General features: G+C 39.0%; 1 protein-coding gene and 1 non-coding gene across 2 annotated transcripts in view; one reads left to right on the top strand and one right to left on the bottom strand.

The window, feature by feature from the left end:
- Positions 1-1043: 1043 nt before the first annotated feature.
- On the bottom strand, positions 1044-1115 carry Trnam-cau (transfer RNA methionine (anticodon CAU)). Its single transcript has one exon. It is a non-coding gene; the product is annotated as a tRNA-Met (tRNA).
- Positions 1116-1839: 724 nt separating this feature from the next.
- The window catches only part of LOC127061519 (protein sickie), an 83528-nt gene continuing 73716 nt past the window's right edge, over positions 1840-11651 (top strand). The window contains exons 1-2 of the mRNA XM_050988493.1: positions 1840-2184; positions 10438-10533. Of these exons, the coding sequence (XP_050844450.1) occupies positions 10468-10533 (66 nt within the window). The 5' untranslated portion in view covers positions 1840-2184; positions 10438-10467. The remainder of the gene's footprint in view (positions 2185-10437; positions 10534-11651) is intronic.

Raw genomic sequence — 11651 nt, 5'->3', positions numbered from 1 at the left:
TAAGTGGCAGGCATCGCGATAGCGCTGTTTACATTCATGTGTAAAAAATTTCAGAGCAATAACTATAATTGTCGTTATGCGCTCGGTTCTATCGGCACGAATCGAAACAAGCGTTGTCGTATTGGTTGTCACTTCCATAAGATTTTTTTAATGACTCGTACCACTCAACGGTTAAACATGTATATGCATATGCACATATATATATATATATATATATATATATATATACACGTGTACTTAATCTTGAAATAAATAATCTTAAATATTGCAAGCGTACAAGTGCGCTTCTTGAAAAGTTTCATAAATTTTCTGCATATTTTTTAGAACGAAATCAATACGGAGAAACAGCAGATAAATATATTATTATATAGTAGTAATAAAAAGTAATGTTTTTATCCAGATATAAAAATCTTAAAAAAGGCGCAAAGTGTGATAAAAGGATTGCGAAGTGAATCTACGTACATAGGAATATAAAAAATATCTTGTTGTTTTTCACGTCCCAAACTGTTTTGAAATTCATTATTTCGCAAAGAGGATGTTTTATTGATATCATCAATAAAATGTATTATACATTTTAAAGACTTTTTTTTTAATATGTTAACTTTGTCTAACCTATACTTATTCAAATTATAAAAATTATGTGCAAGCAATCGACATAAACATTGTATCCATGAAAATGATTTCAGGTATTAAGTATTCTTATTTAAATTTATTTGTACGTTTTTTTAACGTCCGCCTGCCCGACAATAAATTGCTAACGCAATAAAATTTCAAGAGTATAAAAAATTTAGATGAATTAGCAAGTTAATAGAAAACGAAGATAATATCGGAAGTTTGGAAAGATATCGTTTGCCCGAAATAACACTATTCTTCCATATAATCTATACGTATAGAATATTATTTCTTATAGAGAAATTAATTTTTATAAAAAATTGGTTACATAATTATTTAATATATATTAAAGAATAATAAAAGAATAATATATAGCAAAAGAAAAAAATAAATGTTTTAATAAAATAAATAAATGTGTCAAAAAAGAGACATAGCAGAGCATGGTTTCGATCCACGGACCTCTGGGTTATGGGCCCAGCACGCTTCCACTGCGCCACTCTGCTTCTTGCTTCCATGGTTTGCTAATAGGATATATATTTACGTAGTTTGTCAATGCATGACTATATCGTGCAACATGTAAATAAAATCTAATTTTTTATTTACATTCTATATAGATAACGTAATGCTATTAACATTTCGCAATATCGAAAAAACCATTCAGTTAATTTTTTTAAGGATGTCTCATTTATTTTATTTCTGTTATATAAAATGACATATATTCTAAGAAAAGGGTTGGAAAAAATATAATCACGAATGTATTTTTTTCTCTGTTTGTTGCATCAATCGCGTGAGAGGCTCCCCTCCCTTGTTCTTTTGCCCCCTCTCCAACTTCTACGTAGGATAATTCTCTGGCGCTAGAAGGTAAGTACTTACGCGGGTGCGTGGCAGTGGGAGTGCGAGCGTAGCCGCGTCGACGATGCGTACGGACAGTGTGTACGGTACTCGGCCGTCGCCGTTGCCGTTCTCGAGGATGTATTACACCTACGTCGCTCGTAATAACTACAGTGTATGTGCTCTCTATTCTCTCTCTTTCCGATCGTCAATAGTTGGCTCGCGCGGCTGCCGTGAGGGTAGATACTTTTTCTCTTTTTTTGCTTTTCTCTTCTTTTTTCTTTCTCCCTACTTCTAATCTTTTTTCACTTTCTCTCTCTCTCTCTCTCTCTCTCTCTCTCTCTCTCTCTCTCTCTCTCTCTCTCTCTCTCTCTCTCGCACTTTCCCTCTAGACTCTTTTTCCACTTCGATCGTTACTCGCCGGTCATACATATTATCGTTGCTACGACGCTTCAACGACAGAGGAGTGTGTGAAAGTGCTATACTTCTTGTGTAATCCGAGGTAACGAGAAAGAAGAATTGAACATACTTGTTGGAAACATATCGCAACGATAGGCAAAGAGACGGCCACGCACGAGAATTACGTAGATGCATAAATGAACACTCCCGATTGGCCGGCCGGTGATCTATCGAAGAAATCGACGCATATCAAAGTTCGGCTGTTTAAAGAAAGAAAGGAAAAAAGAGGATTTGTAAACGAGATTCGTCGAGGTTGTTTATCAGGTGTCAATTTCTCATCAGGTAAAAGAATTATTGTTTTGTGACTTTTTTTTTTATGTTTTTATTTTTTTTAATAAACGCAAGATCGTTCGAACTAAACCTATAGATTTTGGAGGTTATAAAGTCGCGCGTGTGTGTGGTAACGTATGAACGTACAACTTTTGGCGATTTGCCGATCTATAATTTTCACACGAATTGTCACGTGTTATACACGTGTTGCGAATGAGAATCGCGCTTAAAACTAGATGGATCGTTTCAGAAACTCTTGTCTCATGTATATACAGTCATGAACATACAGTACTGGAAACGTAATCTTTTATCGTAATATTCGCGACGTTTGAATAAATTATACGTTGTAAGTTGGGTAGAACACACACATATATATACACAAAACATATTCTTTTTCTTTATTTTGAGAAAGATATCTAAATAGAGTTTCGACTTATCTTCTTGTTCTTGTTGAGTTTACAATTTTTTTAATTTTCCGAAATTCCAAATTAAAAGAAAAAGTATTAAGCAGTTGAAGTAATTACGTTATTAATATAATCTTGCCACTTTTCTATTTTCCTTATGTAAAAGTACGTTTTTCTTTTACGTTGAATTGATCGATCGTTGAAATCGTCAGAATAATGTTGAGAGAGAAATAATAGAAATCACGATGGAAGTACGCATCATAAGTTTTATTGAGTTTACCATTACGAAACGAAAGTATGTTCGTGTTCATGCGATTGCAGGAAAGAATGATATTAATTTTCTTTATAGCATAAGAGTGAGGGAGAGGGAGAGGGAGAGGGAGAGAGAGAGTGCGTGACGTATCTTCACGTTTCTTTTCGATATCTCCTCCATTTTATTAAAAATTCGAGAACTGGTCGATCTGACCAAATTTGGTGAACTTTTGTCGAAACAAGTGGGACACCGCACGGATATATTGCGTGATAAAATGACTGTATAAAGAAGTACTTAGTTTTTTTCAAATAAACGTCGATAATGACGCGACGTAACTTTGTATGATCCAATCAAATTGTCGTGCATCGATACCTAATAAAAATTAAAATAAAAAAAGTCCAATTTTTCAAACTTATTATCGTCGACATAAAAATCGTGAAATGATGGATTATCGAGCGAATAGCAACGCATCGGTGAATCTTTGATCGCAAAGACGCATACGTTTCAAATATGTACTCCAAACACTTCCGTAAAGCCAGGCGCGTGGCGTGCCGTACCGTGTCGTACCGTTGAATCGCTTGGACCTAGGGCAGATGCTGGGCGGCTGTTTTTACACGTTCTTCAAAATGTAAACACGAAGATCGCTTCGAGGTCTTTCGTCCCTGTGCTTCAGTTTATACGTGCACGCATGTCTCTATGTGCATTCATCTGTAGAAGATATAGAGAACGAAAAAGGCTCATAAAGAAATGCAATGCGTTTGCGGCTAACGGCTAATTTTTTTTTTGGTTTGCGTTTCTTGCACGATAATGAGAAAAAAAGGGAGGAAAGGCAAATATACTCTCTTTTTATTTATGCATATATGTACGTGCCTTCTTATTTTAACTAGGATCCTCCTTTTACGTACATATGTAAATATACCTACTTCATATATTTAACGACCTTCGTATTGCCACGAATTCGCACATTTCACGTTCCCCATGGTAGTTTAATGTTCGGCTGCTCTCTTCATTTTGATTAAATCCCTTGACTAGCATGAACGGTAACGCTACCGTCTCGCCTTGACAAATTGATGCTCATATAAATAACGCGCGGGCGCGCTCGTATCCATATAATCACCCAATAAAAACTCAACAAAAGAAAAGCTATCTGCTATTTTGCGTGATCTATTTCTATTCTTTTTCCTTCTTCGCATTAATATCGACTTTCCTTCCATTCGAGAATGAACAATGCCATTAACCCATCCGACTCTATCACTATCCGATGAAATTTTGGTAGGGTCCCTATTGAAACACGGGAACCGTATCAAATTTCTACAATCTTGTGTACTTAAGATATTCATAATATTAAGAAATAGTGTTTAGTTCAAGATATATCAATTTATTTGATAAAGGAATGGAAGAAATAAAAGCTTTCTCCCTCTCTCTCCCTCTCTCTCTCTCTCTCTCTCTCTCTCTCTCTCTCTCCTTCATCGTTCACAGATTATCTTAAATAGATTTCATCGTTGTGTGGCAATAAAATATGGATAGCATAGTAAGTGGCAACATGATGGGTATGATCTCGACGAGAATGATACACTCAACGAGTTGCGTGAACACGAATCAACTACTTTCTTTGGTCCTTTCTTCATTCGTACGTGATGTATGTATATATGTGCATTTATAGTTGACGTTTTACGTCTTACGTATTTTCCAGATACAGAAGACAGTAGGAGAAAGAGAGTTTATGGTAGACATAAAGCGATAAAGACATAGTAAGTACGAACATATGAGTGTCATCGTACGGCCGAGTATTTTTACGCTATCATTTGGTTGACGTCCTAGTGGTAAAGGAGCATGATAAGAAGGGAGAAGGAGAAAAGAAGTCGGAGAAAAATATCCGTTTGCTCGAGATCGAATCACATTCGGTCTTCTTTAGGGTCAACGTGCTTTCGGTTGAAAGATCTTAGAAGCTTTTAAATCATATCAAAAAGATAGATAGAAAGAGAGGAAAAAAAGAGAGTCCTTCGTTGGTGGCCTATGCTCTCAACTAAAAGTCAACTAAAAATCGTTATTAATGACCGACGTCTGTAAGAACATCTCTCGCGACTTATTACAGTTTACATTCTTGATCGTTTGTCTTCCCATCGTAGCGTTTATTTAACGACGAAAGAAAGAGATGAAGAATGAGTACTAGGCGTTCGAACATTTTTTTGGGCGTCGCACATTCGACGTATATAGGTAAACGTATATGAGATAAAATGTATTTTTTTACCTGCGTATGTATGCTCGATCGGTTGTTTGTTTCTCTTTTTCGTTTTTACGATTGCGACACGTTAACATCATCAAAATATAAATTAAATTACAGTAGCAACAGATATCACGATAACAAACTAGTGGGTTAAATCAAATCAATGATCGTAAGTTTTGTAGTGTGGGTTATTTTGCATACGTACAAAAGTATACATATATATGTATGTACTCATGTATGATAGCTATTTAGAGATCTAACGCGTACATCTCGGCCCACCGTTACCTGTCGTTGCGATGAAAATAGCAAAGCTTTTGCAAGCGATATTTCACTCACGGCGAAACGTAAGGAGTTCTCTCTTAGGTAGTAGAGGGTTTAAAAGAGGATGGGGTGAAAAGGGATCCTCGCGGAACAAACGGTTCTTCGAGACATCGCGTGTTCCGCGACATAATCGTAGAGAGAGTGGACTACAAAAGGCCTAGACAAGATAGAGATAGCTTTAATTTACTCACTCCAAATGCGTTTAATCGTATATCGTCGTATGCGACAAGCGTTTACATTGACCCACGTTCGTCGTTTTCCGTAACAACAACAACGGCAACGTGCAAATACTTCCTTACCCTCTTTCATTCGTCATTATTACATTCGTCCTACATTCAGTAGGATCCAATTTTATCGGGTGTATCACGAAAGAAACTTGTGTCATCTTGTGTTTCAAGTACAAGGGCAAATTCTAAACAAAAAGAAGAAATATCTAATCGCATTTCGTCGCGATGGTCATTAATCACTTAAGGCAGGAACGAGCGATTCGTGAGCCGCATGCGACTCTTCTACTCGCTTATTTCTGTAAGGTGTGAGGAGACGATCTCCGCCAATCGACAGTCCCGTATCGCTCCAAGCTTCGTGAGCTATGCGACTCTTTTTTTCTTTTTTAACAAGATGCATGGAGTAGTGGTTAGTAAACTTAAGTAGTGGGAGAATGGATTGATTGATGGTGAGAACCGCGCGCGCGTTTGTGGCTCCTGTCACCGCTTTCGTACGAAAAAATGTTATTACACAGTCTCGATTTATTTTCTTTAACTGAATTATCCCTTTAGCCAGTGCTATTATGATCGACGGACAATTTTGTATTTTTGTTTCAAATAAACCTTCCGAAGAAAGAAAAACGAAGAAAGAAAGGAAGAATATGAACGAGTGACTTCTGTTAGGGTTCGGCAAAGTCGAAGGTGGTGCAACGAGGCTAGAAAGGGCGTGTTGTGCGTTAGGTAGGTAGATAAATGGCTCGCTTCGCTGAACTTGTCCGATAGAGATATTAATCTTTCTCACGAACGTGCCAACCCACGCTCGCTTCCTCCCTTACGTCCTTCGTCTAGATATCATCTTTGGTAGTCCTTCTTTCCATGTATTTAGCTCTCGTCTTTCCTTTCTCTTCTTGATCTATCTCTCCCTCCTTCATCCACCATCCTCCCCTCTCGTTCTCCCTACTATCACTCTCTCGAGTAGTACGACCGTATGAAAAGTGGAATACCATATGTTCGAAGGGGTGGAATTCGAGTTACGAGTGCTTCAGGAGTGTATAGCCTTTACGGAAATGGCCTTTAATCTTGTTCGATGAAAGTCAAGAACGATTTTTTTCGCTCGTTTTGACGCAACGATAAAATGCGACGGCCACGGCGCGTATGCTTTGTTAGTACGATGTTTTGTCTTTTGAATTTTGGCTAGTCCAAGTTTTATGCAAATTGATAAATCTCTTGTAAACGCGTAGATAAATCATTTGTTAAAAGCATTCGAAAACTGATAGCAGGAATCGGGATTGTACATGTAGATATATATGAAATTATCTATGGTTTTTTTCTCTTTTCTCGTATAACAAATGTATCTATTAAAAACCATAGACATGTATTTTAATGTAAATATTTAATTTTCTCTTTAAAATGAATCATTCATTTGATACGGACGAGAATGTTTTAACGTTTGAATAAAGATTTTTTTTTTTTTAATCCGTCTATTTTCTTTTTTTTTTATCAACACTTTCCTATTAGCTAACGGTCAATAACATAGTACGCTAAAGAGAGAAATTCTTCTAACTTCCAGATTGATTGGAGATCGATACTAGGTCGATTGACTCGTTGAGAAAGAACTTAAAAAAAGTAACTATGCAACGTAAAATCAAAAACTCCCACGCGAATTCGTAGCGAAAGGTAAGCGACACGTTGTTCCATGCCGTTGATGGTGTCATCGAGGGCAGGTGTGAGGTGGCGGCTTGCATAACGTATGTGATAAAAGGGGTATGTAGAGGGGGAGAGTAGATCGGTTGTGCGTGTACTTACACCATGGCGGAAACGGCAGTGGAACGCATCGTGAACGTACACCGGCGCAGCCCTGTACGAGCGCTTAATATAAGCTAGATATACAAGAACGTGGGGACGTGGATGTGTAGGTACTAGTGCGATATGTACGAGAGGGCACGAGCGCACGAGCGCACGAGCGAACGAGAACAATATAGAATGCGCCATGGGGGTGCATGGTGTGGTATAGTGCGTACCGCGCCATATCGTTGAGCAAGGGACAGATCGATAACGTAAGGGGTCTTCCAGACCTTATGGTGCCTCCTCCACCTCTCTCTCTCTCTCTCCGTCCGTCTTTCTCTCTCTTTTACTACACTCACCCTTCCTCTTCCTTTTCCTCTTTCACCCCTCCTCCTATCAACTTCGTTTTATCGCACGAAATTAACGCGCGTTTCCATCCTTGATTTTTTCTCTCAGAATTATCGTTCTTCCTTTGGAATTACCTCCACGCCGCGCCGTCGAGCTTACATGCGTTAGCTCGTGCAAATAAATTTTTCTTTGCTCATTTTTACCCGCTGCACGATCGTAATGATTATCCTGATGGACTATGTAAATGTCCATGTCGGTAGGTCTCTAAGACTTTATAAAAGACCAATGCGTGTGACATCGCGAAAGATTTTTTCGTGAGTCATCATTTTGGAGAGAAAAACAAACTACTAGAAAGGAGGACAACTAGAAGGGAGCAAGGAAGGAGGGTGTAACTTTCTCAGGGTCGTACGTCTCCTCCAAGTTGCATTCTCCGAGTTGTTTTCTGCCGAATCTTAGTCAGGTTCGTATGAAAAACGGTTTTCAGCGGCGTACGAGAACGAACGACTTTCGGATATGGCGATTAAAGCGATACTTCCGGTGCTCGTCATCGAGCTGCAAAGATAACATCGAGCTTCTCAAAGAACGCGAACCCTCGCCTTTCATGAGCGGAAGGCATCATACAGATGCGTACCATTGCGAACCGAGACCAAAGTCTTCGACATTTTGGACTTTCCTACTTTAAGTTTCTTGCTTCTAATTCTAACGTTATTTCTAATTCCAATCGGATAGCAATTGATGCACGATGCTGATAATTTCGGATCGGGGGAAGATCAAAATATATATACAAAAGGAAAGAAAAAGAAAGAGAAAGAGAAACTGGATTAGCAATGGGTCTTATCGTCGATAGGTTCCTCGATTGATTTTCTAATGAAAACGATTAATACGGTTGTTAACCGATTCTCTGGAGCATAGCATAACACTTTGCTCGATCCGATCTATAATTCGTTCAACGCGAACGAGTTGGCTCATTGATATGACGTTGGTTTAATGATGTCGCAACTGGTCCGGCACGGCGGATGGTCGCACGCCGGATTAATTCATATTATGACGGTGTAATGCGCGAGCTTGGTTTGGTATACATAACTTTCCATGGGTAAACGGAGCGTATATAGGAACATTAAAATACGAGACTGTACGCTTTTCACGTATAGTGACGTACAGAGCGCGCTTGTTCACGGCACGTTCAACGACTCGAACGTGGATTTCACGGTGAAAATGTCGAGGGAGGGGGGAGGGAGAAGGCTGGTTATCACGGGAGAGTCGCAGGACGGACGAGTAACCCTAGCTGCGAACGGCCACGGCCGTTCGGGCTCATTAGACGATATGGGAGCCCGTACATCGTCCATTTCCCCCACCCCTTATACCTCGCTCGATCCTCTATCTATCGGTTCCGATCGTGACTTCCAATTTTTCCTTCGAGCGCTGTGTCGCAAATCTCTGACCGAGATCGATTTCGTACGAGATATATTTTCTTATTTCTCTTCTTTATGTTTCAAATCGTACTTATCTAATATATTCAATGTATAATTCAATCTATATTCCCATATTTCTGTATCTGTTACACAAAAACTGTTAAAAATACAGACGCAATGGAAATATCAAAAACTCATTGGCCAGAGCCCGTCGAATGGGAGAGAGTAATTTCCACCGACCATTAAAGGTGTTTATGCTTACCGGTAGTGTCGATAACGCGTTCGTTATTAATCACGATGAATTTGTCTTGATTAATTATGCTTTTCGCTCGATTAGCTTCCCTATATCGGAAACCGTCCCTTTCCATCTCCTTTACTCCTTCATACCGTTCGCGTTTTCTACCCTCGACGGGCTTTGTTTTCTCCACCATCTCCTTGTTCCTCGCGAACGCGAATAATCAAGGTTTTTTTTTTACTTATTATGAATCTCTCGATTCTCTCTTTTCTTCCATCTGGATATCTTCACGAATTCACTCGGAGAGGCACTTTTTTGTTTCGTCGTTTATCCCTTTTTTCATTTTATGATTTAAAAACGTAGTTTGAACTCCAAAAGTTTACGAACTTTGCAAAATCGTCTCTATACTCGTCCAAATACGTACGTTTATTTGAAGGCTATTTGAAATGATACGACGAAGGACATTGCGTACAACGTTCGATTGTGTTGTCGGAAGTTATCGTAGAGAAATGTCGATGGACGACGATCGTTAAGGGTAGGAGAGAGAGGGGGAGGAGGGAGATGGAACGAGAATGTTCGTTCTTTAGTACGAGTTCGTACCGTTCGTTATTTAGTACCTGGGTCACGTACTTGTTCGTATTGACAAGCAGACCACCGCACCGACTCGGCACGATTCGGCTCAGCAGGGCGTCCCCTCTATCCTTCTTGCGAATCTCCGATTTTTGTTCCAGGCTTGGTTTTATTCGAAAACCGCTTGAAACTATCGCTCGTTTACTCTTTTGTTTTTGCTCTTTTTTTAATGCGATTGAAAGAAATATTAACGTTTTCATATTTGAAAAAACTTATCTGTCCTCGTCGACTTATTTGAAACGCTTCGTTGAATGATATAATTCGATTCAATTATACAATACATACAATTGAATTTGTTCTAATAATTGGACAACTAATTACAATCGATTAAAAATCGGAAATTTCTTTGAAAATACTCTATATACTTATTTCTATCTGATGCGTGCTTTATATAAATTTTGTTCCTTTCTTCCTAACATTGAAGTGGAGTTTTTTTTTTTTTTTTAGGGTACTCGGTACTGCAGTTATGAAATAGCAATGAGCCTGCAGGTTCAGGCCCATGTGCAACGCCCCGCGAGGTATACGCCTCAGGAAACCGTCAAGGTAAGGATGATTATTTGATTTTATTTCAACGTCGTTTTCTTCCTATAAAATTTATCTTCTTAGATTTTGGTTGGATCTTTTCAAAGACGAAGAAAAAAAGGAAGGAGGAGCATTTTCTCCGAGGATACTCTTTCCTAAAGATATTTACTTCTTTCAAGCGCTAAACGCTTGTTCGAAAAAGAAAGGAATACGTTTCGTTTATAATTTTTTGTTTGTTGAGTTTGTGCGCACTCGATAATAAATTTAATAATACCTACATACATAAATGTAATAATTTGTTGAAGAAAAGATGGGATGTGACATCGATTACGAGTTGCTCCGTACAAAAATTTCTTTCTATATCTAGAATCGATATTCTTCATAAAAACGTTCGATCACGCGTTGCTCGCTTTTTCTGGAAATTCTCGAAATTGCGGGCTTAAAGCTCTACGAGCTTTGAGCTTGATTTGTAGGCAAGGAGAAAGTAGAAGAGGGGAACCACGCCCCGACGATGAAGGAGGGATAAATAGGGAGGAGCAAATTTTTAAAGACGAAAACTTGAGGGAGTACCCTATATAGCTGGATCGAAAAAGTCGACACGTTTGTTTGCTCACGAGCTCCCTCCTTAGATATTCGTTTCCATTCGTAATTTCATTCACATTCACTACTCGAACGTACGATAATATCATGAAAAACCGAATGGATATTTAATAGTCGTAGAGGAACAGAGAAAGTTGTAAATGTAAGAAATCTGTCTCGACACCGTAGAGGAAAACGCCTTTTTAGCTCGCAAGATGGGCATCCCTCGGAAGGCGCGAGTTTGCGGTCGGCTTTTGGGTTTACGTCCCTTGGCCGCGTAGATATAATTAAAGATACAACGCCTACGCGTCTCGTGGCTATCCGAAGGAGGACGAGACTGTAGACACAGCGGGAGATGAAAGAGGGTGTACCTAGTATAGGTATGCTATATAGTTGGCTTGTATATCGCTATGGGGAGCGAGAAACGGGTCGAGCGAGCACCTTAAATTGGCTTACGTCAACGGATTCTTACTACGGCGTGCGCGCGTTCATTCGACTTCCGAGAGTAGTAGCGTCACCCTTCTTACTCCCACTCTCTCGTCAATAGCTTACTGCATTTT

Source organism: Vespula vulgaris, chromosome 2 (assembly GCF_905475345.1).
Source record: "Vespula vulgaris chromosome 2, iyVesVulg1.1, whole genome shotgun sequence".
Taxonomy (NCBI): domain Eukaryota; kingdom Metazoa; phylum Arthropoda; class Insecta; order Hymenoptera; family Vespidae; genus Vespula; species Vespula vulgaris.
This window is presented reverse-complemented; position numbering and strand designations above follow the sequence as displayed.